Source organism: Heloderma suspectum, chromosome 10 (genome assembly GCF_057233095.1).
Source record: "Heloderma suspectum isolate Gila_16-S chromosome 10, 16-S_ref, whole genome shotgun sequence".
Classification (NCBI taxonomy): Eukaryota; Metazoa; Chordata; class Lepidosauria; order Squamata; family Helodermatidae; genus Heloderma; species Heloderma suspectum.
In genome coordinates this window covers 40,761,347-40,786,264 of record NC_139467.1, presented here as the reverse complement: position 1 = coordinate 40,786,264, position 24,918 = coordinate 40,761,347, and the positions used below count along the sequence as shown (strand labels likewise).

The 24,918-nt window shown below is 46.6% G+C and overlaps 1 protein-coding gene across 1 annotated transcript in view; it reads left to right on the top strand.

Annotated features, from left to right (window-relative positions):
* Positions 1–2,874: 2,874 nt before the first annotated feature.
* Positions 2,875–24,918, top strand: part of COL9A2 (collagen type IX alpha 2 chain) — a 106,660-nt gene continuing 84,616 nt past the window's right edge. The window contains exons 1-2 of the mRNA XM_084816360.1: positions 2,875–3,060; positions 14,991–14,999. Coding sequence (XP_084672486.1) covers positions 2,875–3,060; positions 14,991–14,999 — 195 coding nt within the window. The remainder of the gene's footprint in view (positions 3,061–14,990; positions 15,000–24,918) is intronic.

Sequence of the window (24,918 nt, the reverse complement as noted above, 5' to 3'; positions counted from 1 at the left end):
TTTATCTTCTTTCAACTGGACATAGACTGAGCAGTCCATCAAACAGAGGCCTTCAAGTCGAGGATGGTCCTCTGTAAAGGAGGACATATGGCCAAGCTACATACAGCAGGAATGATCCCTGGGGTTCCTTGCTCTACCCATCGATCCAGGCATTTGCTACCATGTCAATAGCCCTCCCCTCCACATAGAGGGTTGCAGCTATCCTGGTTCAGCCAGCAAAACTTTTGCAATGCAGAATGATGAGTATGTATTGGATGGTGCCAGGTAGCCAAGGCTGGCAGTGTCCACTGTTGAGTTGCCTGCAACATGCCACAGCACACAGTGAATGAGGGAAAAGGCACAATGGAACGCAGTGCCAGGCAAAGAGGTGCACACGTAGTCATGCCCCATGCGCTGAGCTCTGTTCATTTGCCACTTGGTGGGGAACAAAATGCTCCTTGTCTTATCAGGGCAGAGAATCTCTGGCTGAATTGGTCCAAGTTTAAAAAGCTGGTCCAGGAAGGCCAGCATTAGCAGGAAGGTCATTGCCACAGATGATGGGGATCAGAACCCCTGATTTTTGGAACTCTAATGGGACTGAGAGCTTTGGTTGAACTCAGCTGTAGGGTGGGGCTGTTGGGAGCTGTGACTCTCCCCCAATGTGATGGGGCACTGCAATGCCCATCTCAGACTGGTGGTGGATGTGGTCATCTGTCAGGCCAGCTGGCTTTGCGCAGGGACCTCATGCAACTGGGCAGCGCCTACAAACACCACAAAATGCACAGTCTTCATGCCTACTCCCCCCCACCCAGCCGCTCCGGCTCATCTGTCAAAGGACATGTTTCCCTTTGAGATCAGGTATGATGTCCAAAGGGAGGAATCTGACAATGCCTCTGTTGCTAGTGTCAGGGTGGAAACTGAGCCGATAGAACCCCAGAGCAGTTCTGATTCTGAGGAGGAACAGCAATCCGTGGGAGAGGAGCCAGCTCATCCCTCACAGGCACAGCAGCTGGCAGAGATTCCTCCTGCCGGCATTCCTGAGATAGATAGTGACCCTGGCAGGGAGAGAGTCAGGAGGGGGGCATGCTGGACACTCGATGCCAACTCCAGGAGTGATGACAGCTGGAGGGCGCGGAAAGGAGGTGTACCGCTCGTTTGGCGCGCAAGCAACGGTCGTGTCCTGAGGACCCAAGGGAAAGAGGGAGGATCTCTCTCTAGCCCATAAGTTCAGGGTCTTCCCGTGATTCTCCTTCAAACGGGGACCAACTGCCTAACCTGGAGCATAGGCTACTCTGCTGTTCCTTGCTTAGTCGCTGGTGATTAGCATCTGAAAGAGTCATTAAGTTGTAAAAGGAATAGAGCCTTGAAAAGAATCCTTTTGTCTGTGTCTTGAGTTAGCTATTGGAGTAGACTGAAAGAGGCTGCCAGGGCGCTCCTGCCAGCTAGCTCCTCACACTTAGGAAGATGGAGTATAAAATCCATTGGTTTCCTTCTGTCTTGTGTGGGAGTGAGTCAGTCTGCAGAGCCCATGTGTCTGGCTCTTCAGCCCTGGCTCAGTCCAAAAGACAAGTCCTGGTCAAAACTCCAAGCGGAGGTGCCCTGGTGATGAAGTGTCTCAGCCCCAGTGACAAAGCATCAGCACACAAGTGAGTTAAGCACCTGTGCAAAGGGAAGGTAAGTGAAATTACTTATCTATTAAATTACCTCAGGTAATCATTTATAATTCATAAATAGCAGCTGAAGCCAAAACAAGGGCACAGCAAAGGGAACTAAATCCCAGAGGGTAACCCCTACAAACTCATAGGGGTCAGCTAAATATTTGGGGGAGGGAATTCAGCAAGAACTTACGGGTCTTGCAGCTTTGCACTAACAAAGATCCCTGAGTGGCTGAAAAGAACCTCAGCCACGTATTTTAACTAATCCTAAGCTTAGAAAGGGGGTGGGGGAATAAAAGCAATTCATAACTCTATATTGACAAGAGCCACCATACAGCACTAACTAGTGGAAGTGTGCTTATAAACAGAAAAAGGGCAGACTAGCTTCAGTCTGGGCTCAGGTTAGGCTCAGGTTTTAGGCCTTAAAGAGCAGTTCATTGAGGGCACAATCCTATGCACATTTAGACAGGAAAAAGTCCTACAACTCCAGCATGCCCCAGCAGCCCTTACAAACCACATCCTTCCCAAATCACCTATCCTTTGTCGGGTGCCCCCTCCAATGTCCCATTGGATAGAGGATCTCCCCTAAATAAGTCTCCCATTCACTACTCTATATAGCCCTTGTTAAATAGGAATCGACATCCCCTAGGGGGCCAATTGGCCTACATTCCCAGCCACTGGAAGATAGTGCTGATCAGGAGTTCGCACACAGCCTCCCTTGCTTTTCAAATGAGACCCTCCAATCAAATTCACTGCAGTGGCAGTTGGGCCTATCTATATAAGGAGGAATGCTTGCGAGAGAGCCAGCAATCCAAGTGCAAGGAGCCCCAGTGACAAAGCGTGAGCAAACAAGCGAGTTAAGCACCTGTGTGTGTTTAGCAACAGGGCAAGGAAGCTCAGGGCAGTAAACTCTTCCCTCCCTACTCACAGTAAGTAACTGTAAATAAATAACTATAACTAAATTCCCCACTTTCTTGTAATAACAACTAAGTTTTCCAGGTAAAACACACCCAAATAAAAAAAAAGTTATGAAGGTAGAAAGCTAGCAGGGGTGTGGGGGCTATCCAGTGTATTGCACTGAGTGCCACATGTACGACTACCTTCCTGCTGGACAGAATTTGTGGGTGTGTGCTTTGTGTAATGAGCTCCTGGCTCTCAGGGAACAAGTTTGTTCCCTTGAAGCCAAGGTTGCTGACCTGGAGAAGCTAAGAGAGGCAGAGAGGTTGGTGATGAGACCTTAATGGACCTAATAGCAGTGTCCATGGGTGACATCTCTTCTGAGGTCATAGAGAATGTGGGTCTTGGGGAAGGAGGACGTCATTCTAAGGAAGAGGGAAATGACCCCTTAGAAGAGACCTATTCCGACGAAGATCAGCAAATATCCTCTCACACTAAGGATGTGCCTCTTGGGGGAGGGGGGTTTGTGGTAGTGGGAGATTTGATAATTAGACACATAGACAGCTGGGATTGTGATGGGCGTGTAGACCACATGGTGAATTGCCTGCCTGGTGTGAAGGCTGTGGACATCACGTGCTGTCACAGTCTGTCTAGAAGGTTGTACAACTTGGATCCTCCCTGCAAAAATCCCTCTCCTCTAGGGGCCACCCAGCTGGCGGTGTGACTACTTTATTAAGTCAAAAATGGAGGCTTGATACCAAACAGATAAGGTGGAAGTCGTTCCATCCCTATTAATAGTAAGACTAGTCAGGAAATAGTTTTTCCTTAATCATAGTCAACATCTGTATCCCTCCCTATAGCACGACAGCCTCAATATATTATGTATTGAATTGGAGTCAGCCTTTCATTATTTAGAAACCGAATTCTCACTTTCCATTATTATAGTAGTGGGAGTTCAACACCAGAGTCAGTGGAAACAAAAATAAGTTAACAGGTCATTTAAATATCTAGAAAGATGAATGATTAAATGTCTTCCCACAGATTCTGAGGGATAAGATGGTAGCGGGTTATAATTTTTTGGAGTTCCTGTTTAAAAGGATTATGTAATTTTAAATGGGTCCTATCCTAAAGATACCCCAGGAAATGTTACCCTTTTATCAGTAAGAGGACAACATACAATTGATTATGCATGTGTTCCCATGAATAAGATTAGGAACTTTATCAGTTTCGAGGTTATCTCTATGGGCCACTGTTATCACCAGCCTCTGAGGGGTTTTTTTTTTTTGGAGAGGATGGAAGTTCTCAGATTTTTGCTCATGAAGAGTATCAGGTCAAATACAATAATCTCATAATGGATACAATTAATTGTACCCTTTTATCAGAGCAGATGTTATCCTTTCATGATAACATATTGCAACTAGATGTTAATTCAGCAAACATATTACATATGTATCAGCACATAATGAGAAATCTAAAGCTTTATTAGACCAGAAGCAATTATGGAGTATTCCCCACGCTATCTCAAAAAGGTTGGTTCAACCCAGACAGTAGAAAGGCTTGATCAGTAGCAAGAAAATATGCTAGGCAATTGAAGTCTGACTACTCTCCCAAAACAATTAAGATATTTGTAAATAAGAAAAAGAATATAGGGAGCTAATTAGAAATAAGAAAAGGATATTCCAAAGATATCTCTGGCATAGCTTGGAAACAGCCATAAAGATTTAAAACGTGGCAGCCTTTTGGAAGATAGTAAATAACGGCTTAAATAGTGATAATCTTATTGTAAACCCCAAATATCAAAGAAGGATTGGGAGAAACATTTTAGCATCCTATTTAATGCCCGTACCCCAAAATTACATGTGCCTTTGAGCTCCGCTCTTGGCACCACAGATCCATGGCCCCTTGTATCTCAAAAAGAGATAGAGTCATTAATTAACACATTGCCAGTCAAAAAAGCACCAGGAGAAGATTACGTTCCAGCAGAGGTATTCAAATATAACATCAGATGGTGGCTGCCTATTTTGGCTAAATTGTTTGATTGTGTTAATCTAAGCAGCAACCTCCCAAAGGGCTGGAATACTTCTGTAGAAATTCCGATCTTTAAAAAAGGGGATCATAAGATCCCATCATTAAATTGAAGAACGTAGGGAAAACCACTAAAGCATTCAGGTATGACCTAAATCATATCCCTTATGAATATATAGTGGAGGTGACGAATAGATTTAAGGGATTAGACCTGATAGACAGAGTGCCTGAGGAACTATGGACAGAGGTCCGTAACATTGTTCAGGAGGCAGCAATGAAATCCATCCCAAAGAAAAAGAAATGCAAGAAAGCCAAGTGGCTGTCTGAGGAGGCTTTACAAGTAGCTGAGGAAAGAAGGGAAGCGAAAAGCAAGGGAGAAAGGGGAAGATATACCCAACCGAGTGCAGAGTTCCAGAGAATAGCAAGGAGAGACAAGAAGGCCTTCTTAAATGAACAATGCAAAGAAATCGAGGAAAACAACAGAATGGGAAAGACTAGAGATCTCTTCAAGAAAATCGGAGATCTCAAGGGAACATTTTGTGCAAAGATGGGCATGATAAAGGACAAAGAAGGTAGGGACCTAACAGAAGCAGATGAGATTAAGAAGAGGTGGAAAGAATACACAGCAGAACTATACAGGAAAGATGTGAATGTCCCTGATAGCCATGATAGTGTGGTCACTGAGCTTGAGCTGGACATGCTAGAGAGTGAAGTCAAGTGGGCCTTAGGAAGCATTACTAACAACAAAGCTAGTGGAGATGACAGTATTCCAGCTGAGCTATTTAAAATCCTAAAAGATGATGCTGTTAAAGTGCTGCACTCAATATGCCATGTGAAATGAGCGCAATTGTACGGTAGTTTGAACACTATTTGGCATTGCCCTTCTTTGGAATTGGAATGTAAACTGACCTTTTCCAGCCTTGTGTCCACTATTGAGTGTTCCAAATGTGTTGGCACTATCATGGCTATCAGGGACATTCAGATCTTTCCTGTATAGTTCTGCTGTGTATTCTTGCCACCTCTTCTTAATCTCATCTGCTTCTCGTAGGTCCCTGCCTTCTTTGTCCTTTATCATGCCCGTCAAATCAAAATGTTCCCTTGAGATCTCCGATTTTCTGGAAAAGATCTCTAGTCTTTCCCATTCTATTGTTTTCCTCAATTTCTTTGCATTGTTCATTTAAGAAGGCCTTCTTGTCTCTCCTTGCTATTCCCTGGAACTCTGCATTCAGTTGGGTATATCTTCCCCTTTCTCCCTTGCTTTTCGCTTTCCTTCTTTCCTCAGCTACTTGTAAAGCCTCCTCAGACAGCCACTTGGCTTTCTTGCATTTCTTTTTCTTTGGGATGGATTTCGTTGCTGCCTCCTGAACAATGTTATGGACCTCTGTCCATAGTTCCTCAGGCACTCTGTCTATCAGGTCTAATCCCTGAAATCTATTCCTCACCTCCACTGTATATTCATAAGGGATATGATTTAGGTCATACCTGAATGGTTTAGTGGTTTTCCCTACGTTCTTCAATTTAAGCCGAAATTTTGCAAGAAGCAGCTCATGATCTGAGCCACAGTCAGCTCCAGGTCTTGTTTTTACTGACTGTATAGAGCTTCTCCATCTTTGGCTGCAAAGTATATAATCAATATGATTTTGAATTAAATGGACTATTGAAGTTCATAGAATCATAGAATAGTAGGGTTGGAAGGGGCCTACAAGGCCATCGAGTCCAACCCCCTGCTCAATGCAGGAATCCAAGTCAGAGCATCCCTGACAGATGGCTGTAATTGGTTCCATTGTTGTATTGCTCTGACAGTCAGGAAGTTTTTCCTGATGTTCAGCTAGAATCTGGCTTCCTGTAACTTGAGCCCATTATTCCATGTCCTGATTCTGGGATGATCGAGAAGAGATCCTGGCCTTCCTCTTTGTGACAACCTTTCAAGTACTTGAAGAGCGCTATCCTATCTCCCCTCAGTCTTCTCTTGTTGCAAGTGTAGGCCATGTTGATCTCAGGCAAGAAAACAAACATTGCACACACCTTGCAGGTCACCCCCACTGGAGAGTCTTGCCCTTCCATAGTCTGTTTTCCTGTTTGTGTCCAGCTTTCTGATTGTTCTAGAGTAGCCTGTGCCTGACCCTTACTCACTGGAGGTTAAAAACAGAGTCCCACTGGTATGGAAGTGTGTGTTACAAGACAAATAAATGAAAAAAACATTTTTTTTTTAAAATAAAAAAGTTAGGGGCCTCCCTGTTGACCTCCCCTCACCAAATCCTGTTTTCTCCCCCTGTTTGCTCGCTCTCTGGGAGCTTGCTTGCTTCTGTAGTCCCTGGACCAGCTGGAGCAGCTTCCTCTGCTCTGCTCTGCTCAGCTGGGAGGCAGGAAACAGACTGAAGCTTCCTGCCCACACAGCTGCTGTGAGTACTCAGGCCACCCCCCCCCAATTCAGTTGGAGCTCTCAGGAGCACCTGGTGAGCTCACAGCCACTAAGAAGGACAAAGGACAGCCCTCTGGGCTTCCTCCAGCCCATTTACCTCTTTGCCTTTGTCTCCTTTGTCTCTTCTGCCACTGCAAATTCCCTGGCCAACTCCTGTTTGCTCCCCCTGTTTGCTCGCTCTCTGGGAGGTTGCTTGCTTTTGTAGTCCCTGGACCAGCTGGAGCAGCTTCCTCTGCTCTGCTCTGCTCTGCTGGAAGGCGGGAAACAGACAAGTTCTGGCACACAAGGCGAGGTGATCAAATCTACCCAATTCTAACCTTGCTGAAATTAAAACCAGTCTCCCAATTTGCATATGGAGGAGATCTATGGGGTTTAAAAATCCCATATGACAATTGTTGTTGACAATTGTTCCAAAACAAATGGCTAAGGACGATTCTTGGTGTATCAAGGAGTACTCCTGCTTCACCTTTACGTTTGGAAACTGGTGTAATGCCAGTTAAAATTAACATCATTATTAGGGCCTTTAATTTTTGGCTCAAGTTTTTTTTCTCACCTCCAACCAGATTACCCAATTTGTGTCTTTTCGAGCAAAATGGGAGCGAATCCATCAAATATAGTATCTTGGTTTCAGAGATTAATTTCCCAAATTAATTATTATGAATTCTCTATCCAATATTTTACTATCTTAAATATAGCCCACAGTAAAGCGGTTTTTAAGGACAGGATTTACAGTGTCTCTACCCAATTGGATCTTTGTGCAATTTCCAGTAACAACATAGCACCCTGGTTTGCAAAGACCAAGATTAATTTTGAATGTTAAAGTTATTTGACTGTTATTTCTAATCCCTGTCTCAGATCAGCTTTAACATGATTAAGGATGCAGTAGATGAAAACAGCAGTTTTGGAAGAGCGTTTTAATAAAATGCCTTATGCCTCCAGGGGTGTATCTCCACAAGTGACTTACTCCGAGCTGGCTGTATTTGGACATTGTTAGGGATACATGATGTCGTGGCCATCTTGCAGCCTCTCCAGAGTTTCACACTGAAAAACTGGCTCCTCTGAGACTGCTTTTAGTGTGATTTTAATTTAATTTCTTTAATTTGGCTTGTCTGTGCTTCTGTTGTGGTGCGTACCACCCTCTGCATTTACTCCTGCATGATAGCCCTGCCCAGGGGTGTGTCTTTCACCTCACTGACCCCAGTCAAGGGGTGTTTCCCCAGTGTTTTCCCTGCCTGTGTTTCCCACTGTTTCCGCCATTTCAGGGCTGGCTGTCAGAGTTCTGTGCTACCTCTGGCATTTACTTCACCTTGCCTGCTACTAAACTCTGGTGGCCATCCCTGCAAAGTATAGGTGTGCTCCAGGCAGCTTCTAACTTGTTTTAAAAGGTTAAAGTGTTAAACCAAAATAGGGATTTTGTTGGCAGTACCTACACCTCCCCCCTATCTAGCTATCTCAGTATGTCACTATCTTGCATTTGTCCAGCAATACCTATATCCCCTATCTCACTACCTCACTATGCCGCTATTTGGGGGCATAGCTATTGCTGGACAAATGCATGGTAGTGACCTAGTCACATTGAAAACCCCTTTCTAAGTGTGATTTTTTAAACTTCTTCCTTTCTGGATGGGTGATTTCTTTCATGTCTCTATGCCTCTATCACACATTTACTCTATCATGCAAGTGCTTTATCACTCTATAAAGCAACTGCGCTATTGCAATTTTGCTCTTGCAGCCCAAAATTACAGAGTAAATTTTTTGACCTTACAGAATGTTTAAAAGTGTATAACGTATGTTTATCTGATTTTTACTGATCTATGTTTTTTGTATGCTTGTTGTAACCATTGGCTGAAACAATAAAAGCTTTATTATCATATCATCAGATAGCATGGTAGGCAGTGCCAGGGAGGAGTCAGTTGTTGTGGTCCATGTTGGTACCAACGCTGTGGGGAAATGTAGTCGGGAGATCCTGGAAGCCAAATTCAGGTTGCTAGGTAGGAGGCTGAAATCCAGGGCCACCAAGGTGGCTTTCTCTGAAATGTTACTTGTTCCACACGCAGGGCTAGCTAGATAAGTGAAGCTGAGGAGTCTCAATGCATGGATGAAACGGTGGTGCAGGGAGGAGGGATTCAGAGTTGTTAGGCACTGGGGGATATTTTGGGACAAGCCTGGTCTGTACAAGAGGGATGGGCTACACTTGAACCAAAATTGAACCAGACTGCTGGAGCTAAACATAAAAAGGTGGCAGAGCAGCTTTTAAACTAAACCCTGGAGGAAAGCTGACAGGAGCTAGGAAGGATCTGGTTCAGGTTAAATTATCCCAAGGGAATGAAGATGAATATATTTTCAATTGTTGAAATATCAGGGAGGCCTCCAAACAAGGTAGTGTTGTTGTAACGGGTGACTTCAATTGCCCCCACGCTGACCGGATAAATGCATGTTCCAGTCACGACAAAGAGGTTAAATTTCTTGATGCCTTAAATGGCTGTACCCTGGAACAGTTGGTCATAGAACTGACCAGAGGGGAGGCAATTTTGGATTTAATCTAGGGATGCATGGATTGTGGAAAATCTGTTCCGTTTGTGTTTTGTGGTTTGTCAGGCGTCTTTTGTTTCATTGTCCGCCCATGGCGGAGATTATTTAAGTTTCTGAATTGAAGAAATGTGCATTTTTGGCCGGATTTTTCTATTTTTTGCATATTTTTCTACAATGACATTTGCACAAACTCAGGAAAGTTAGAAAAACGGTCCACAAGTCCACGGAATCTGCCTGACAAGGGGAAGGCTGCTCCGCTGCGAAATCTGCTGGTCGGATTCATCAAAATCTGAACTCATTTGGTTCCACCATGGATTTCTCAGACATCCCTAATTTAATCCTAAGTGGTGTCACTCAGGACCTAGTACAAGACATAAATGCTGTTGAACCAATTGGAAACAGTGACCAAAGTGCTATCAAATGTAATACATATTTAAGTGGAAAATTGCCCAGGAAGTCCAACACATTTGACTTCAGTAGAGGAAACCTCTCTAAAATGAGGGAGCTGGTGAAAAAGAAGTTGAAAAGAGGAGTCAAGAGTGTTGTTGTTGTTGTTCAGTCGTTCAGTCGTGTCCGACTCTTCGTGACCCCATGGACCATAGCATGCCAGGCCTTCCTGTCCTGCGCTCTCTCCCGGAGTGTGCTCAAGTTCATATTCATTGCATCGGTGATGCTATCTAGCCATCTCATCCTCTGTCGTCCCCTTCTCCTTTTGCCTTCAGTCTTTCCCAGCATCAGAGTCTTTTCCAGAGAGTTTTCTCTTCGCATTAGGTGGCCAAAATATTGGAGCTTCAGCTTCAGTATCTGTCCTTCCAATGAGCACTCAGGGTTGATTTCCTTTAGGATGGACTGATTTGACCTCCTTGCAGTCCAGGGGACTCGTAAGAGTCTTCTCCAGCACCACAGTTCGAAAGCTTCAATTCTTCGGCGCTCAGCCTTCCTTAGAGTCCAGCTCTCACAGCCATACATTACTACTGGGAAAACCATAGCTTTGATTAGACGGACCTTTGTCGGCAAGGTGATGTCTCTGCTTCTTACTATGCTGTCTAGGTTTGCCATAGCTTTCCTCCCAAGGAGCAAGCGTCTTTTAATTTCATGGCTACAGTCACCGTCTGCGGTGATCTTGGAGCCCAAGAAAGTAAAATCTCTCACTGCTTCTATTTCTTCCCCTTCTATATGCCAGGAAGTGATGGGGCCAGATGCCATGATCTTCTTTTTTTTAATGTTGAGTTTCAAACCAGCTTTTGCACTTTCCTCTTTCACCCTCAACAAGAGGCTCTTGAGATCCTCTTCGCTTTCTGCCATTAGGGTGGTATCGTCTGCATATGGGAGGTTGTTGATAATTCTCCCAGCAATCTTAATTCTGACCTGTGATTCATCCAACCCGGCGTTTCTCATGATGTACTCTGCATATAAGTTAAATAAGCAGGGTGACAATATGCAGCCTTGTCGTACTCCTTTCCCAATTTTGAACCAATCGGTTGTTCCATGTCTGGTTCTTACTGCTGCTTCTTGACCCTCGTACAGGTTTCTCAGGAGACAGGTAAGGTGGTCTGGTACTCCTATCACTTCAAGAATTTGCCACAGTTTGTTGTGATCCACACAATCAAAGGCTTTAGCGTAGTCAATGAAGCAGAAATAGACGTTTTTCTGGAATTCTCTTGCTTTCTCCATGATCCAGCGAACATTGGCGATTTGATCTCTAGTTCCTCTGCCTCTTCGAAACCCAGCTTGTACTTCCGGTAGTTCTCGGTTCACATACTGCTGAAGCCTAGCGTGTAGGATTTGGAGCATCACCTTGCTGGCATGTGAAATGAGCGCAATTGTGCGGTAGTTTGAACACTCTTTGGCGTTGCCCTTCTTTGGAATTGGAATGTAAACTGACCTTTCCCAGTCTTGTGGCCACTGTTGAGTGTTCCAGATTTGTTGGCATATTGAGTGCAGCACTTTAACAGCATCATCTTTTAGGATTTTAAATAGCTCAGCTGGAATGCTGTCATCTCCGCTAGCTTTGTTGTTACTAATGCTTCCTAAGGCCCACTTGACTTCACTCTCTAGGATGTCCGGCTCAAGTTCAGTGACCGCACTATCATGGCTATCAGGGACATTCACATCTTTCCTGTATAGTTCTGCTGTGTATTCTTGCCACCTCTTCTTAATCTCATCTGCTTCTCTTAGGTCCCTGCCTTCTTTGTCCTTTATCATGCCCGTCTTTGCACAAAACGTTCCTTGACATCTCCAATTTTCTTGAAGAGATCTCTAGTCTTTCCCATTCTGTTGTTTTCCTCGATTTCTTTACATTGTTCATTTAAGAAGGCCTTCTTTTCTCTCCTTGCTCTTCTCTGGAACTCTGCATTCAGTTGGATATATCTTCCCCTTTCTCCCTTGCTTTTCGCTTCCCTTCTTTCTTCAGCTACTTGTAAAGCCTCCTCAGACAGCCACTTGGCTTTCTTGCATTTCTTTTTCTTTGGGATGGATTTCGTTGCTGCCTCCTGAACAATGTTACGGACCTCTGTCCATAGTTCCTCAGGCACTCTGTCTATCAGGTCTAATCCCTGAAATCTATTCCTCACCTCCACTGTATATTCATCAGGGATATGATTTAGGTCATACCTGAATGGTTTAGTGGTTTTCCCTACGTTCTTCAATTTAAGCTGAAATTTTGCAACAAGAAGCTCATGATCTGAGCCACAGTCAGCTCCAGGTCTTGTTTTTACTGACTGTATAGAGCTTCTCCATCTTTGGCTGCAAAGGACATAATCAATCTGATTTCGATATTGACCATCTGGTGATGTCCATGTGTAGAGTCGTCTCTTGTGCTGTTGGAAAAGAGTGTTTGCTATGATCAGCATGTTCTCTTGGCAAAACTCTATTAGCTTTTGTCCTGCTTCATTTTGTACACCCAGGCCATGCCTGCCCGTTATCCTGGTGATTTCTTGATTTCCTACTTTAGCATTCCAATCCCCTATGATGAAGAGGACATCTTTTTTTGGTGTTAGTTCTAGAAGGTGTTGTAGGTCTTCATAGAACCGATCAACCTCAGCTTCTTCGGCCTCAGTGGTTGGGGCATAGACTTGAATTACTGTGATGTTGAATGGTTTGCCTTGGATTCGTACTGAGATCATTCTATCGTTTTTAAGATTGTACCCCAGTACTGCTTTTCCCACCCTTTTGTTGACTATGAGTACTACTCCATTTCTTCTCCGGGATTCTTGCCCACAGTAGTAGATATGATGGTCACCTGAATTAAATTCGCCCATGCCTGTCCATTTTAGTTTGCTGATTCCCAAGATGTCGATGTTCAATCTTGCCATCTCATGTTTGACCACCTCCAGCTTACCTTGATTCATTGATCTGACATTCCAGGTTCCTAAACAATATTGTTCTTTACAGCATCGGATTTTCTTTTCACCACCAGACACATCCACAGCTGAGTGTCCTTTCGGCTTTGGCCCAGCCGCTTCACTCTTTCTGGCGCTACTTGGAAATACCCTCTGCTCTTCCCCAGTAGTATATTGGACACCTTCCGACCTGAGGGGCTCATCTTCCGGCGTCATCTCTTTTAGCCTTGTGATACGTTCCATGGGGTTTTCTTGGCAAGAATACTGGAGTGGGTTGCCATTTCCTTCTCCAGTGGACCACATTTTGTCAGAACTCTCTGCCATGACCTGTCCGTCTTGGGTGGCCCTGCACGGCATAGCTTATGGCTTCACTGAGCTTCTCCATCAAAAAGGGGGAAGCAAGCCTCTTCGCCACAACAAGGCAGTGATCCATGAAGGGGGTCAAGAGTGTTAAATCCCTTCAAAATGCTTGGGGGTTAGGAAAGGCAGCACCAAGTCCAGCAGGTCACTTCAATGAAGACGTCAACCCAGTGTGCGGCTGCTATAAAAAAAGTCAAACTCCATGTTAGGCCTAATTAGTAAAGAAATTGAGAATAAAACTTAAATATCATACTGCCCCTATACAAATCTATAGTGTGACTACACTTAGAATACTGTGTACAGTTCTGGTCACTACACCTAAAAAAAGATATCGTAGATATTGTAAAGCTGGAAAAAGTGCAGAAAAGGGCAACTAAAATGATCAAGAGGTGGTAACATCTCCCCTATGACGGAAGATTACAACAGCTGGGACTGTTTAGCTTGTAAAATAAGAGGGTAAGGGGAGACATGATAGAGGAGTACACATGCATGCTGTGAAGACTGTAGATAGGGAGACTTTTTTTTCTCCCTAACTGATAATACTTAAACTCGGGGTCATCCCATGAAGCTGATTGGTGGAAGATTCAGGACACATAAAAAGAAGTACTTCTTCACACAGCACATAGTTAGACTACAGAATTTGCTACCATAACATGTAGTGATGGCTACCAATTTGGCTGGCTTTAAAAAGGGGTTAGGCAAATACCTGGAGGAGAAGGCTATCAATGGCTACTAGTCCTGATGGCTGTGTGCTACCTCCAGTACCAGAACTAGTATGCCTATGTACACCAGTCTCTGGGGAACATGAGTGGGAGGGTGCTGTTGCACTCGTGTCCTGCTTGTGGGTTCCCAGTCAACAGCTGGTTGGCAACTGTGTGAAAAGAATGCTGGATTAGACGGACCCTTGGTCTAATTGAGCATGGCTCTTCTTATGTTCTGAAGTAATTGCCAACTAGGGCATTAGAGAGTGCAAGCAAAGTGTCAGATAAGTGGATTCAACACTTTGGCCTCAGAATCCTCTACTAGCAAATGTCGGCCTGCAGGGAGAATTGCACTGACAGAATGACTCCATGATGTGTGTGTGGAAGCCTTTAAGTGGTGACTGGCCTAAGAGTGCTGCTATCTTGGGGCTGGAGGGAGACCAGGACAGTTTTTGTGGAGAGTCTTTATGTTGGATGGCTACCTCATATTGCCTCATAGTCAGGTGATCTCTCCATTGGATGGAGGTTCACAAAGCCTAGTGGCAACCACTGGTCGGGGCTGGCAAACTGCCTATTACTCCCCCCCCTTCTCCACCTTCCCCAGTCACCCCAGAGCCAGCAGCAGACCTTTACGTCATGGAAGTCACGGCGGGGCAGCGCACTGACTTCTCTCTTACTCATGCAGATTCTAATGTCAGCTAGGGGTATGTTTTGAGCATGTGTGAGAACTGCACATGCTGAGAACATTCCTGCAACTAATGCTGTGCCTGTGCGGTTGGTATTGTTTTAATGGCGAGCATGAGCATGCAGAAGGGGCAAATGGCTTTTGGCCAGGGGCAACCTGTTGATCGCTCTTCAGAAAGTCAGAACTGTTCAGGACCGCTTCCTTGTTGTGACCAAGGGAATCAACAGGAGAGCCACCCAGTTGGCTCTCACCCCTTTCTTATCAGGCAGGGTGCTGAGTGAGCAAATCGCACATCAATGTTGTTTAATTTTTTTTTTTTTAAAGCATGACTGAGGGGGAGCAGCAACAGCTGGACCTTCCTGCATGGTGGGAATGAGAGAAGCAGCAGCTTAGCTGGATCAGGTAGGGAAGTAGTTTTATTTACATTTGTGCAAGTCTGTGCAACCTGAATCGGATTGGGACAATGGCAATTTTGGCCAGAAATCCACCCCTCCCCTGCCCCAAACAGGGGTCAAAGAAAGAAAGAAAGTTTTAATTGGAGGCTTTTTTTCTTTTTTCAATCACCCAGGGTGGCGGGGCGGGGGGAAGAACTCAGCACAAAAGGCACATTGCGCCTCCCTTACTATAGCTCGGGCCAGGAATGGGATCCTCTTCCTCCTGGGGGGCTGGTTCCTCCTTCTCCAGTGTTGCCATCCTCTTTGATCTGGCTGTTTTGGTTTGAGTGGAAATCAAGGTCCTAGTGACAGCGTTACTGTGTGTGTGGGAAGATATTGTCTGCTGTGGGAAATCAATAGTTTTCTTTGTTTATGAAATCCTATGCCTTTTTCTCTTGGCTAGGTATAAGAGGGTGGTAATAAAGGGAACATTACGAAGTTATAGAATAAAGTCTGTGTGTCCTCACAGCTCGAGGACAGGATGGCCAAGGTGAAGATCTCATGGATGGGAAAGGAAGGGATATACAGTGTGCAAGTGAACTCTAACCAAGATGAACCCGATATACTTGGGAGAGACATTATGGGAGCAGGAGAGAAAATATATATTGCCACTGGAAGTCAAAAGGGTAGAGTGGCAGCAGCCAGCTTGAACACACTGATGCAAGGTGACGACGTAACAGAGCTGACAGACCCTGCGCCTGAGTCCCAGAGAGAAATGCTGCAACAGTTGACTTACAGGGGAAAGGGGGGCAAGGAAGCAGCTACAGAGCTAACTCTTCCTGTAGAAGATGTGTGTGAGGCAAATGAGTTTAAACAGGAGGTGCAGACTGATGTAGCTTACAGCCAACGAGGGATCAGGCCTTACCACAAGAAATCCCCTTTTCTGACAATACCAAAGAACAGATTGTACGGTGGCGACCCACTGGATGGGTTGTGGTTACCTAAGGCGAGATAGTCAAGCTGTGAACTGGTGACACAACTGATAGTCCCACAGATATTCAGGCCTCAGTTACTGGAGCTGGCTTATTGCATCCCCTATGCAGGTCATTTGGGAACTGGGAAGACTAGCAAAAGGTTATCAGTCTGTTTCTGTCGGCCCAGCGTTGCCAGGGAGCTGGCCTCAGCGTGCCAGTCGTGTGAAGTGTGTCAGAATGAGGAAAGGACGGCAAAAGGGGAAGGCTCCTTTACAACCTCTGCCTGTCATAGGGCAAGCCTTTTATAGGGTGGTGATGGATATAGTAGGGCCCTTCACTTGACCTACTAAAAACAGCAAGAGCGTCATCCTGGCTGTGGTGGACTTTGCCACGAGGTACCCCGATGCTGAGGCTCTGAGATCAGTGGATGCTCCAGCTGTGGCTGAGGCCCTGTTGAAAATATTCATGGGATTAAGTTTTCCCACTGTATAGAATGGGTTGGCGGGGCAGGGGTGGGGGGAAGTGTTAATTGTTAGCCTCACAACTGAAGTAATACATATGGCTGTCTAAAGGCACTGGTGAGGTGAGGTGAGGTGGAACAAGTCCACTAAATCCAGTGTACAAGTTTAGGCTAGCTCCAAGGTGTAGTGTGGGAGGAGGAGTCTACAGGTATTCACAGTGGGCCCAGGAGGTTATGTGCTGGTTACAGGAGTGTCCTCATGTCTCAGGTTACTCCATTTTGGGAACTTTATATTCCCTAAAAGGAAGATCAAAGATTTCCCCTCACCCTCCTTCTTCCCAGAGTAACCTGGGTCGCCAGGAGCCTCTTGTAACCAGCACATGATTTGCTAAGCCCATCTTGAAAACATGCAGACTCCTCCCCCACACTCGGAGTACAATGATTTACACAGCGATTTAAAAACGAAGTATATTCGATTTTTTCTGCCAAGTATATTCTCAAACCTTGCCTTGACCTATCATTTTTGTTAGCTACTTTGTTTTTTGTGAGAGTAAGGGAGACTCATAAGAACATAAGAAGAGCCATGCTGGATCAGACCAAGCGTCCCTCTAGTCCAGCATTCTGTTCACACAGTGGCCAACCTGCTGTTGACCAGGAACCCACAAGCAGGGCATGAGTGCGACAGCACCCTCCCGCCCACTTTCCCGAGCAACTGGTGTACATAGGCTCACTGCCTCTGGTACTGGAGGTAGCACATAGCCATCAAGACTAGTAGCCATTGATAGCCTTTTCCTCCAGGACTTTGTCCCTTCACCCTTTAAAGCCATCCAAATTGGTGGCCATCACTACATCCTGTGGTAGCAAGTTCCATAGTCTAACTATGCGCTGTGTGAAGAAGTACTTAGAATCATAGAATAGTAGGGTTGGAAGGGGCCTACAAGACAATACAACCCCCTGCTCGGTGCAGGAATCCAAGTCAGAACATGCCTGACAGATGGCTGTCCAGCCTCATCTTGAATGCCTCCAGTGTGGGAGAGTCACCCACCTCCCTAGGTCATTGGTTCCCTTGTTGTATTGCTCTAACAGTCAGAAAGTTTTTCCTAATGTTCAGCCGGAATCTGGCTTCCTGTCACTTCAGCCCATTATTCCATGTCCTGCATTCTGGGATGATCGAGAATAGCATCAAGTGTGGCTGCACCATAGATTTGTATAGGGGCAGTATGATATTGGCATTTTTATTCTCAGTTTCTTTTCTGATTATGGCTAACATGGAGTTTGCACAGCAGCCGCACACTAGGTTGACATCTTCATTGAGCTGTCTACCACAACCCTAAGATTTCTTTCCTGGTTGGTCACCGCTAGCTCAGATCCCATCAGGCTATACTTGAAGTTGGGACTTTTTGCCCCGACGTGCATCACTTTACACTTGCTTACACTGAACTGCATTTGCCATTTAGATGCCCATTCTCCCAGTTTGGAGAGATCATTTTGGAGCTCTTCACAATCCCTTTTTGTTTTAACCACCCTAAATAATTTGGTGTCATCCACAACCTTGGCCACTTCACTGCTCACTCCTAATTCCAGATCATTTATGAACAGGTTGAAAAGCATTAGTCCTAATACAGATCTCTGTGAGAGCCCACTATTTACTTCCCTCCATTGGGAGAATTTACCATTTATTCCTGCTCTCTGCTTTCTGTTCTGTAACCAGTTACTGATCCATAAGAGGACCTGTCCTCTGATTCCATAACTGCTACGTTTGCTCAATGTCTCAATAAGACAAATTTCCACGTGGGATGAGTTCAGTATTAGGGACAGAAGTAGCTGGTCACTACAGACAGCTAGCCCTGGGGCCCATTGTGGCCTTGATCTGGCCCTGGCTGTGTGGCTCTGAGGATATTATCACAGGATGTCATCATTAGCAGTGGCATCATCCTGATTTTGTGTGGTTGTGTAACTCCCCACCCATTGTGCACTTATGATCTTAAAGTTGCTTATTCTCAGTAGAATAGGAGCTGTTGCCGGAACAGGAAAATGTGGGTCGAAAGGAGTGCTTTTGTGTGGCTGTGTGATTTCCCCACCCCCTCCTTTGCATGTTCATGTTTCTCAGTTTCCCCTGTATATCTTATGGATTGCTGGCTGTTGGGGATTCAAAGACTGCTCTGCCTATTGCGACCCCCTTGGCGCCGCCTCCGCTGACCTGCTCTCCACCCCACCAGTCAAATAGGTGGATCACCATGAATTTTCCTATACTCCTTTCAAGTCATCTAAGCTAGTAAACTTCAGGTCCTTCTCCCCTGGGGTTGCAGTGGTAGCAGAACAGGCAGAATCCTACCTTGCTGTGTGCAATTTGGACAGCTACGAAACCCTATTGTGCTCTAGAAGCTAGACTCCTTCCCCTCTGCCGATAGTGTGCAGCCTCTCCTGTCCTGAATTGCCCTGTCCTATTAGTTGCTCCTGGGCTCCTCCCTTCTTCAAATCCGTGTCAACGTTAAGTGTGGGGGAATCCTAGCCATCCCTCAAAGCGCATTTGTATCTCACCGTATTTCTGAGGTTATTAAGGAAATCCGCACAGGGACAGGATATGCTCCCACTTGTAACTGGCAGCAGGAGACTAAAGCAGGACAGCTTGGCCAAACATAACCCCCCTACCCCATGCAACAGCAGTACCCATGTGTCCTAATTTACAGGGGACAGTTCTCTGTTTGAAGGGCTGTCCACACCTGTGCAGCAGACTGAGCAGCCGGCAAACAGATCACCTGGCGACAGTCTTCCATGCTACAGTGAGACGTACTGCATTCCTATTTAAATGACAGTAATTATTTCTGAGTAGGATGAATGGATCAACATCCTTGCTAGAACCTTCCGACAAGCAATTTAAAGATGCTGGCAAAGTTCTCTACAGCCAGGCTCAGAAACGAACCACATTCCTTTCCCTTTCCTTAGTTCAGCAGTGGCAGGGGAGTGGCAGAAGTGGCTAACAAGGGGAGAACAGGGTTTTCCCACCTTCCTTCTTCTCTGTGTTTCCTGAGGGTCTGAGAAGGTGCAGGAGACCGCAGGAGGTGTAGTTCTACATCTTGGGATAACTACATCTTACACAATCCTGTATCCCGTCAGGCTGTTAGAAAATGGAACAAGGGGATGGAGGGGAATTCACCCTCCCCTCCCCTCTCCTCCCATCGAAGCTTTTGCCCTTGCTCTTGAAGCCAAGTTCAGGGAAAGGAATGGGGGTTGTGTGTTTGGGGCAGGCAGGGGTGGTGGAGATGGGGCAGCGAGCAGATATGGGCATGGGTAGGTGACACCTTTCTGGATCATCAGAATCGCTTGGGAAAACTGAGGCAGCTTCTACAAAGTTCTGGAGGGCCTGCCCATCTTGATGGGCAACCTCTGAACTCCATGGGAACCTATTCCATTGGGTATATTCTGCATGAAGAGCGGCGTAGTGAGTTTTGTAGGCAACAGCCCAAGTTCCTTTCAGTTTTACCTTCCATGCGGCGCATTAAGGGAAGCAGGTTGCACAGAATAGCAGCTGCTCTTTTGCTGCACCTCAACTCCGTAGCAATTGTGGTAAGAGGGGAGAAAAGCCCCCTTGGTTCGTTGGCTAGCTGATGGTCTAATAAAATCAGCTAGACACAGGTAAGCTCTGGATCAAACACGTGTTTATTGCTTGAGCAAGGCAGAAGTCTCACAGACTATCACTCAGTGACATAGTCCGGATAACAGCAGCCTTCATAGAAGGCTGTGGAGAGACACAGATAAGTTACTGGTGGGAGAAAATGCCCACCATCTACAGCAGCCTTCTCCAACGTGGGCCCCTCCAGAACTTTTGGCCTACAGCTCCCCTATCATCCCTGTTGCACAAATTATGCTTAACTTCGTTCCCTCTAGGAGGGGTATGCCAATATCCCCTTAGAGACACACAGAACTCTGAGATTCAGTCCAACGCAGTTTTATTTGGCAGGAGACAAACAGCGCTGTTCGGGTGGATTCTCGTGGCCAACGCCACAAAGGAGAACCACACCCTAGATGTTTTTGGTACAGCTTATATACATTAAGTATAATGACCTCATTAGCTATGCAGGGTGGGCCACATAATATTCATGAACTTCATTAAGCATGCGTAGTTGACATGTCTCTATGGCTGACCTGTCCTTGCAAGCTGGGCAGGAAGCGATCTAGCTGGAACTGGTTCTAACCAGCTGCAGGAGTGGCGGCTACTCGAGGGGGGGGGGGCTCCTCCGGCTGTACCTGATATGAAACAGACCATCGCTGTTGGTGTCAACAAGGCAGTTGATAAGACTACCTTCCTCTGGGACTTTCCACTGTAGGAGGCTGCCTCAGATGGCTGCCAATACTTTAAGATGGTGCCCCTTTGGTTCTATCATCCCTGACCACTGGCAATGCTGGCTGGAGTCATGGGCCAGAAGATCTGGACATCCCATGTTGGGGAAGGCTGATGTATAGGAATGGGACTTGGACATCTTCTTCAGGAACATTTGGCACTCCTACACCCCATGGCCTGATACATATAAGGAAAGAAGGCTGGTTGTGGGGAAGGGGGAAGATTTATTTGCCTTTAGGCTGTTTTCATGTATTACACTCGAATACAGAGGTGAAACTATGGAATTTGCTTCTGCAAGAGGTACTGATGGCTGCCACATAACAGCGGTGCAGCTAGGTAATTTTTGACCCTTGACATGATAGTATTAATAATAGTACTATGCCGCCCCTGGTTAGGCAGTAACATAATAGTAGAGTATTATGTTGCCTGGTTAGGCAGTAGTGTGTTGGTAAAGCACACAGCTAACGTTTCTCTCTCCCTGCCTGCTCCCCAAGCGTCATCCTATGCTATACAACAGGCTTCTACATAAGATTCATTAGACGTGGCTCTCTGAGGGACTCCCTCACAGCTGCCTGCATTCAAAAGTCCCCCCTGGAAAGGAGGGATTTCCCGCCTTTTCGGCCATATATGGTAATTCCCTAGATCTCCACCTGGTGGGGAAACTGTGGATCAGAAGTCCCCCCTGAAAAGGAGGAATTTCCCGCCTTTTCGGCCATATATGGTAATTCCCTAGATCTCTACCTAGTGGGGAAACTGTGGATCAGAAGTCCCCCCTGAAAAGGAGGGATTTCCCGCCTTTTCGGCCATATATGGTAATTCCCTAGATCTCCACCTAGTGGGGAAACTGTGGATCAGAAGTCCCCCCTGGAAAGGAGGGATTTCCTGCCTTTTCGGCCATATATGGTAATTCCCTAGATCTCCACCTAGTGGGGAAACTGTGGATCAGAAGTCCCCCCTGGAAAGGAGGGATTTCCCGCCTTTTCGGCCATATATGGTAATTCCCTAGATCTCCACCTAGTGGGGAAACTGTGGATCAGAAGTCCCCCCTGGAAAGGAGGGATTTCCCGCCTTTTCGGCCATATATGGTAATTCCCTAGATCTCCACCTAGTGGGGAAACTGTGGATCAGAAGTCCCCCCTGGAAAGGAGGGATTTCCCGCCTTTTCGGCCATATATGGTAATTCCCTAGACCTCCACCTAGTGGGGAAACTGTGGATCAGAAGTCCCCCCTGGAAAGGAGGGATTTCCCGCCTTTTCGGCCATATATGGTAATTCCCTAGACCTCCACCTAGTGGGGAAACTGTGGATCAGAAGTCCCCCCTGAAAAGGAGGGATTTCCCGCCTTTTCGGCCATATATGGTAATTCCCTAGATCTCCACCTAGTGGGGAAACTGTGGATCAGAAGTCCCCCCTGAAAAGGAGGGATTTCCCGCCTTTTCGACCATATATGGCAATTCCCTAGATCTCCACCTAGTGGGGAAACTGTGGATCAGAAGTCCCCCCTGGAAAGGAGGGATTTCCCGCCTTTTCGGCCAGATATGGCAATTCCCTAGATCTCCACCTAGTGGGGAAACTGTGGATCAGAAGTCCCCCCTGGAAAGGAGGGATTTCCCGCCTTTTCGGCCAGATATGGTAATTCACCTAGTGGGGAAACTGTTGATTCCTGTTAGCTCACAGTTGCTTAGCTTTTCAACAGCGGTGTTCTCTCTTACTAATCTGATGGCCAGTGGCGGCCCAAGACATTTTGCTGCCTGAGGTGAAGGACAAGATGATGCCCCTTCCTATTCCATGTACAAAAAGTACAAACGTTGACTGGACAGGCGGATGAATCTGTCTTCAGCACTGACGGCGGGACATCCTCCATTGCTCCTGAAGACAGCAGCCTAGCGTGGTAGGTGCAGAGCAGGCTGCATGGCACACAGGTCTCTCCTCCAACACCTTGCTACATGAGATGGACACTTCACCTTGGAGAGGGTCCACAGAAGCTTCTGCCAGAATAAATGTATAATAAACAGAATAATAAACTTTTTCAGGTACCACAAGACTCTTTGTTGTTTTTGCTGCAGCAGACTAATGCAGCTACCCCTCTGGAAAGGAAAAGAGAGGGAGAAAATGGTGGAGTCCCAGTTTAGGGCACAATCCTATGTATGTTTAGACAGAAAAGTCCTACAACTCCCAGCATTCCCCAGACAGCCATGCCTAAATATGCATAGGATTGCATCTTTAGGCTGCAATCCTACACCAACATACCTCAGAGTAAGCCCCACTGAACTCAGTGAGGCTTAATTCTGAATAGGCAGGTATAAGGTTGCCCTATTATTATTTTTCTTCCAGTCCTCCATTTGGAGCAGCAGAGTCCACTCAAAGATTGTCCCGGGGGTGTTTCCGCCAGCGATTTACTCCGAGCTGGCTGCGTGTCGAGGTCGTTAGGGATACATAATGTCGTGGCCATCCAGCAGCCACTCTGGAGCTTATCAGGGAAAAACCAGATTTCCTGAGACTGCTTAAAGTCCGATTCTTTTCCTTAAGTTGGGTTCTCCTTGGTGTAGTTGCTGCGTGCCCCAACCCCCGCACTGACCTCGGGTGTGCCAGCCCTGCCCAGGGATGTGCCTTTCACCGTGACCCCGGTCAAGGGGTGTTTCCGGTGTGTTTCCCGTCCCTGCACAAACCCATTGGGGTCTCCTCAGAAGTGACTCCCATTGTGCTGAATGAGGGTTGCCCTCTGAAAGCCCACATCAGTGCTTAGAGAGATCCCACTCAATTGACATGGCACAGTTGAAAGCCCAGTTCCCTAAGTGCGGTAAAGTGCGTGATCTGAGGCTCTGATTCTCCTTTGTTTGGTTTATTGCCTTAGGAAGTACGACCCTTCATTATAGAGATCTTGCAGGTTAAAATGGGGGCTGGCTTCCCATCTTTGTGTTATCCCCGCACCCTCTTTCCCAGCACAAGCATAGGTGTGTCTGCTCAGAAGTAACTCCCTCTGTGCTCAATGAGGCTTGCTCCTGAAATGCAGGTGCGTCTGGACTGTCAGGGGAAAGGAGAAAGGGGGAGGGGAGAAGCCTCTCTTACTGGCAGAGCAGCCCCTGCCGGTCAGATGACGTTCACTCCAACCCCCACCCCCACCTGATCCAGTATGTTCTGTGACGTGATTTTTACTGGTGCGGAGAACCTGCTTGTGGAGCCCCGCATGGACCAAAGTGCAGCAAAGCTGATTCCTTAAAAAAAGAATTCCATTCTCTTCTCTTTCTGCAAACTCCATTCACTTCTCCTTCCGTTGTCGTGGAAAGATGGCCCCAGTCATATAACTTATCCCAAGCATGTTCAACAGTGCAGGATGTGCTGACTCAGACATCCCAAATTTCCCCCATCTGGTAATACTCATATATGCCTTGCCAAGACTTATTTGACTCCTGCTTATAACTTGTATGAATGAACTCTGCCCAAACAGATAATATCCAGAAAGGATTGCGCTTTTTTCTTTTTTAAACTGACTACCTGAATGCTGGCATAAATAACGGTTCTAGTCCTTACAATAACTCTATCCTGAAGTTTCCTCAGGCAGCATGTGAGGAAGAATCTAATACATGCGCCCCCCCCCCCGGCCACCATCTTGCTTGGGCAGGGAAGCCACCCTCGGCGCACTCGCGCAGCTGCAGATGCCACTCCCCAGCCTGTCGCGGGATGAGCTCAGCTGATATGATCAGTGACTGGGCAGGAGGAGCAAGGGGCCAGCCGGCTGCCCAAGCAAGTGAGGGAGCGGCTGGCCAGGTACGTAAGATGGGCAGGCAGGCTGCAGCCACCCATGGCCACTCATGGTAGGAAGAAGCGGTGAGGCAGGGAGAGCAGCACGATTCGCCGCTCTTTCCTGCTTTGCCACCTGATGAGGGTGCCTGACCCCATGTAATTGTGGGGCCTGCCTGCATTGAACTTGGGGGGGGGGATCTTGTGGCCCTCCAGATACTTTGGCCTGCAACTAGGGATGTACAAAACTCTGACCTGGCTCCGCGCCGGGCAATCCGCGGTGGGGGGAAGGCACTCTGTCCCTCCCCCCGGAATCCTCCCCGGCCAGCTCTGCTCCACAGCAACTCTGCGGAGCCGCTGGCCGGGGCCACCCGCAGCCGGACATCTGGCCGCTGGGCTGCACAGGGACGCAAATGGCAGCTACCGTAGCC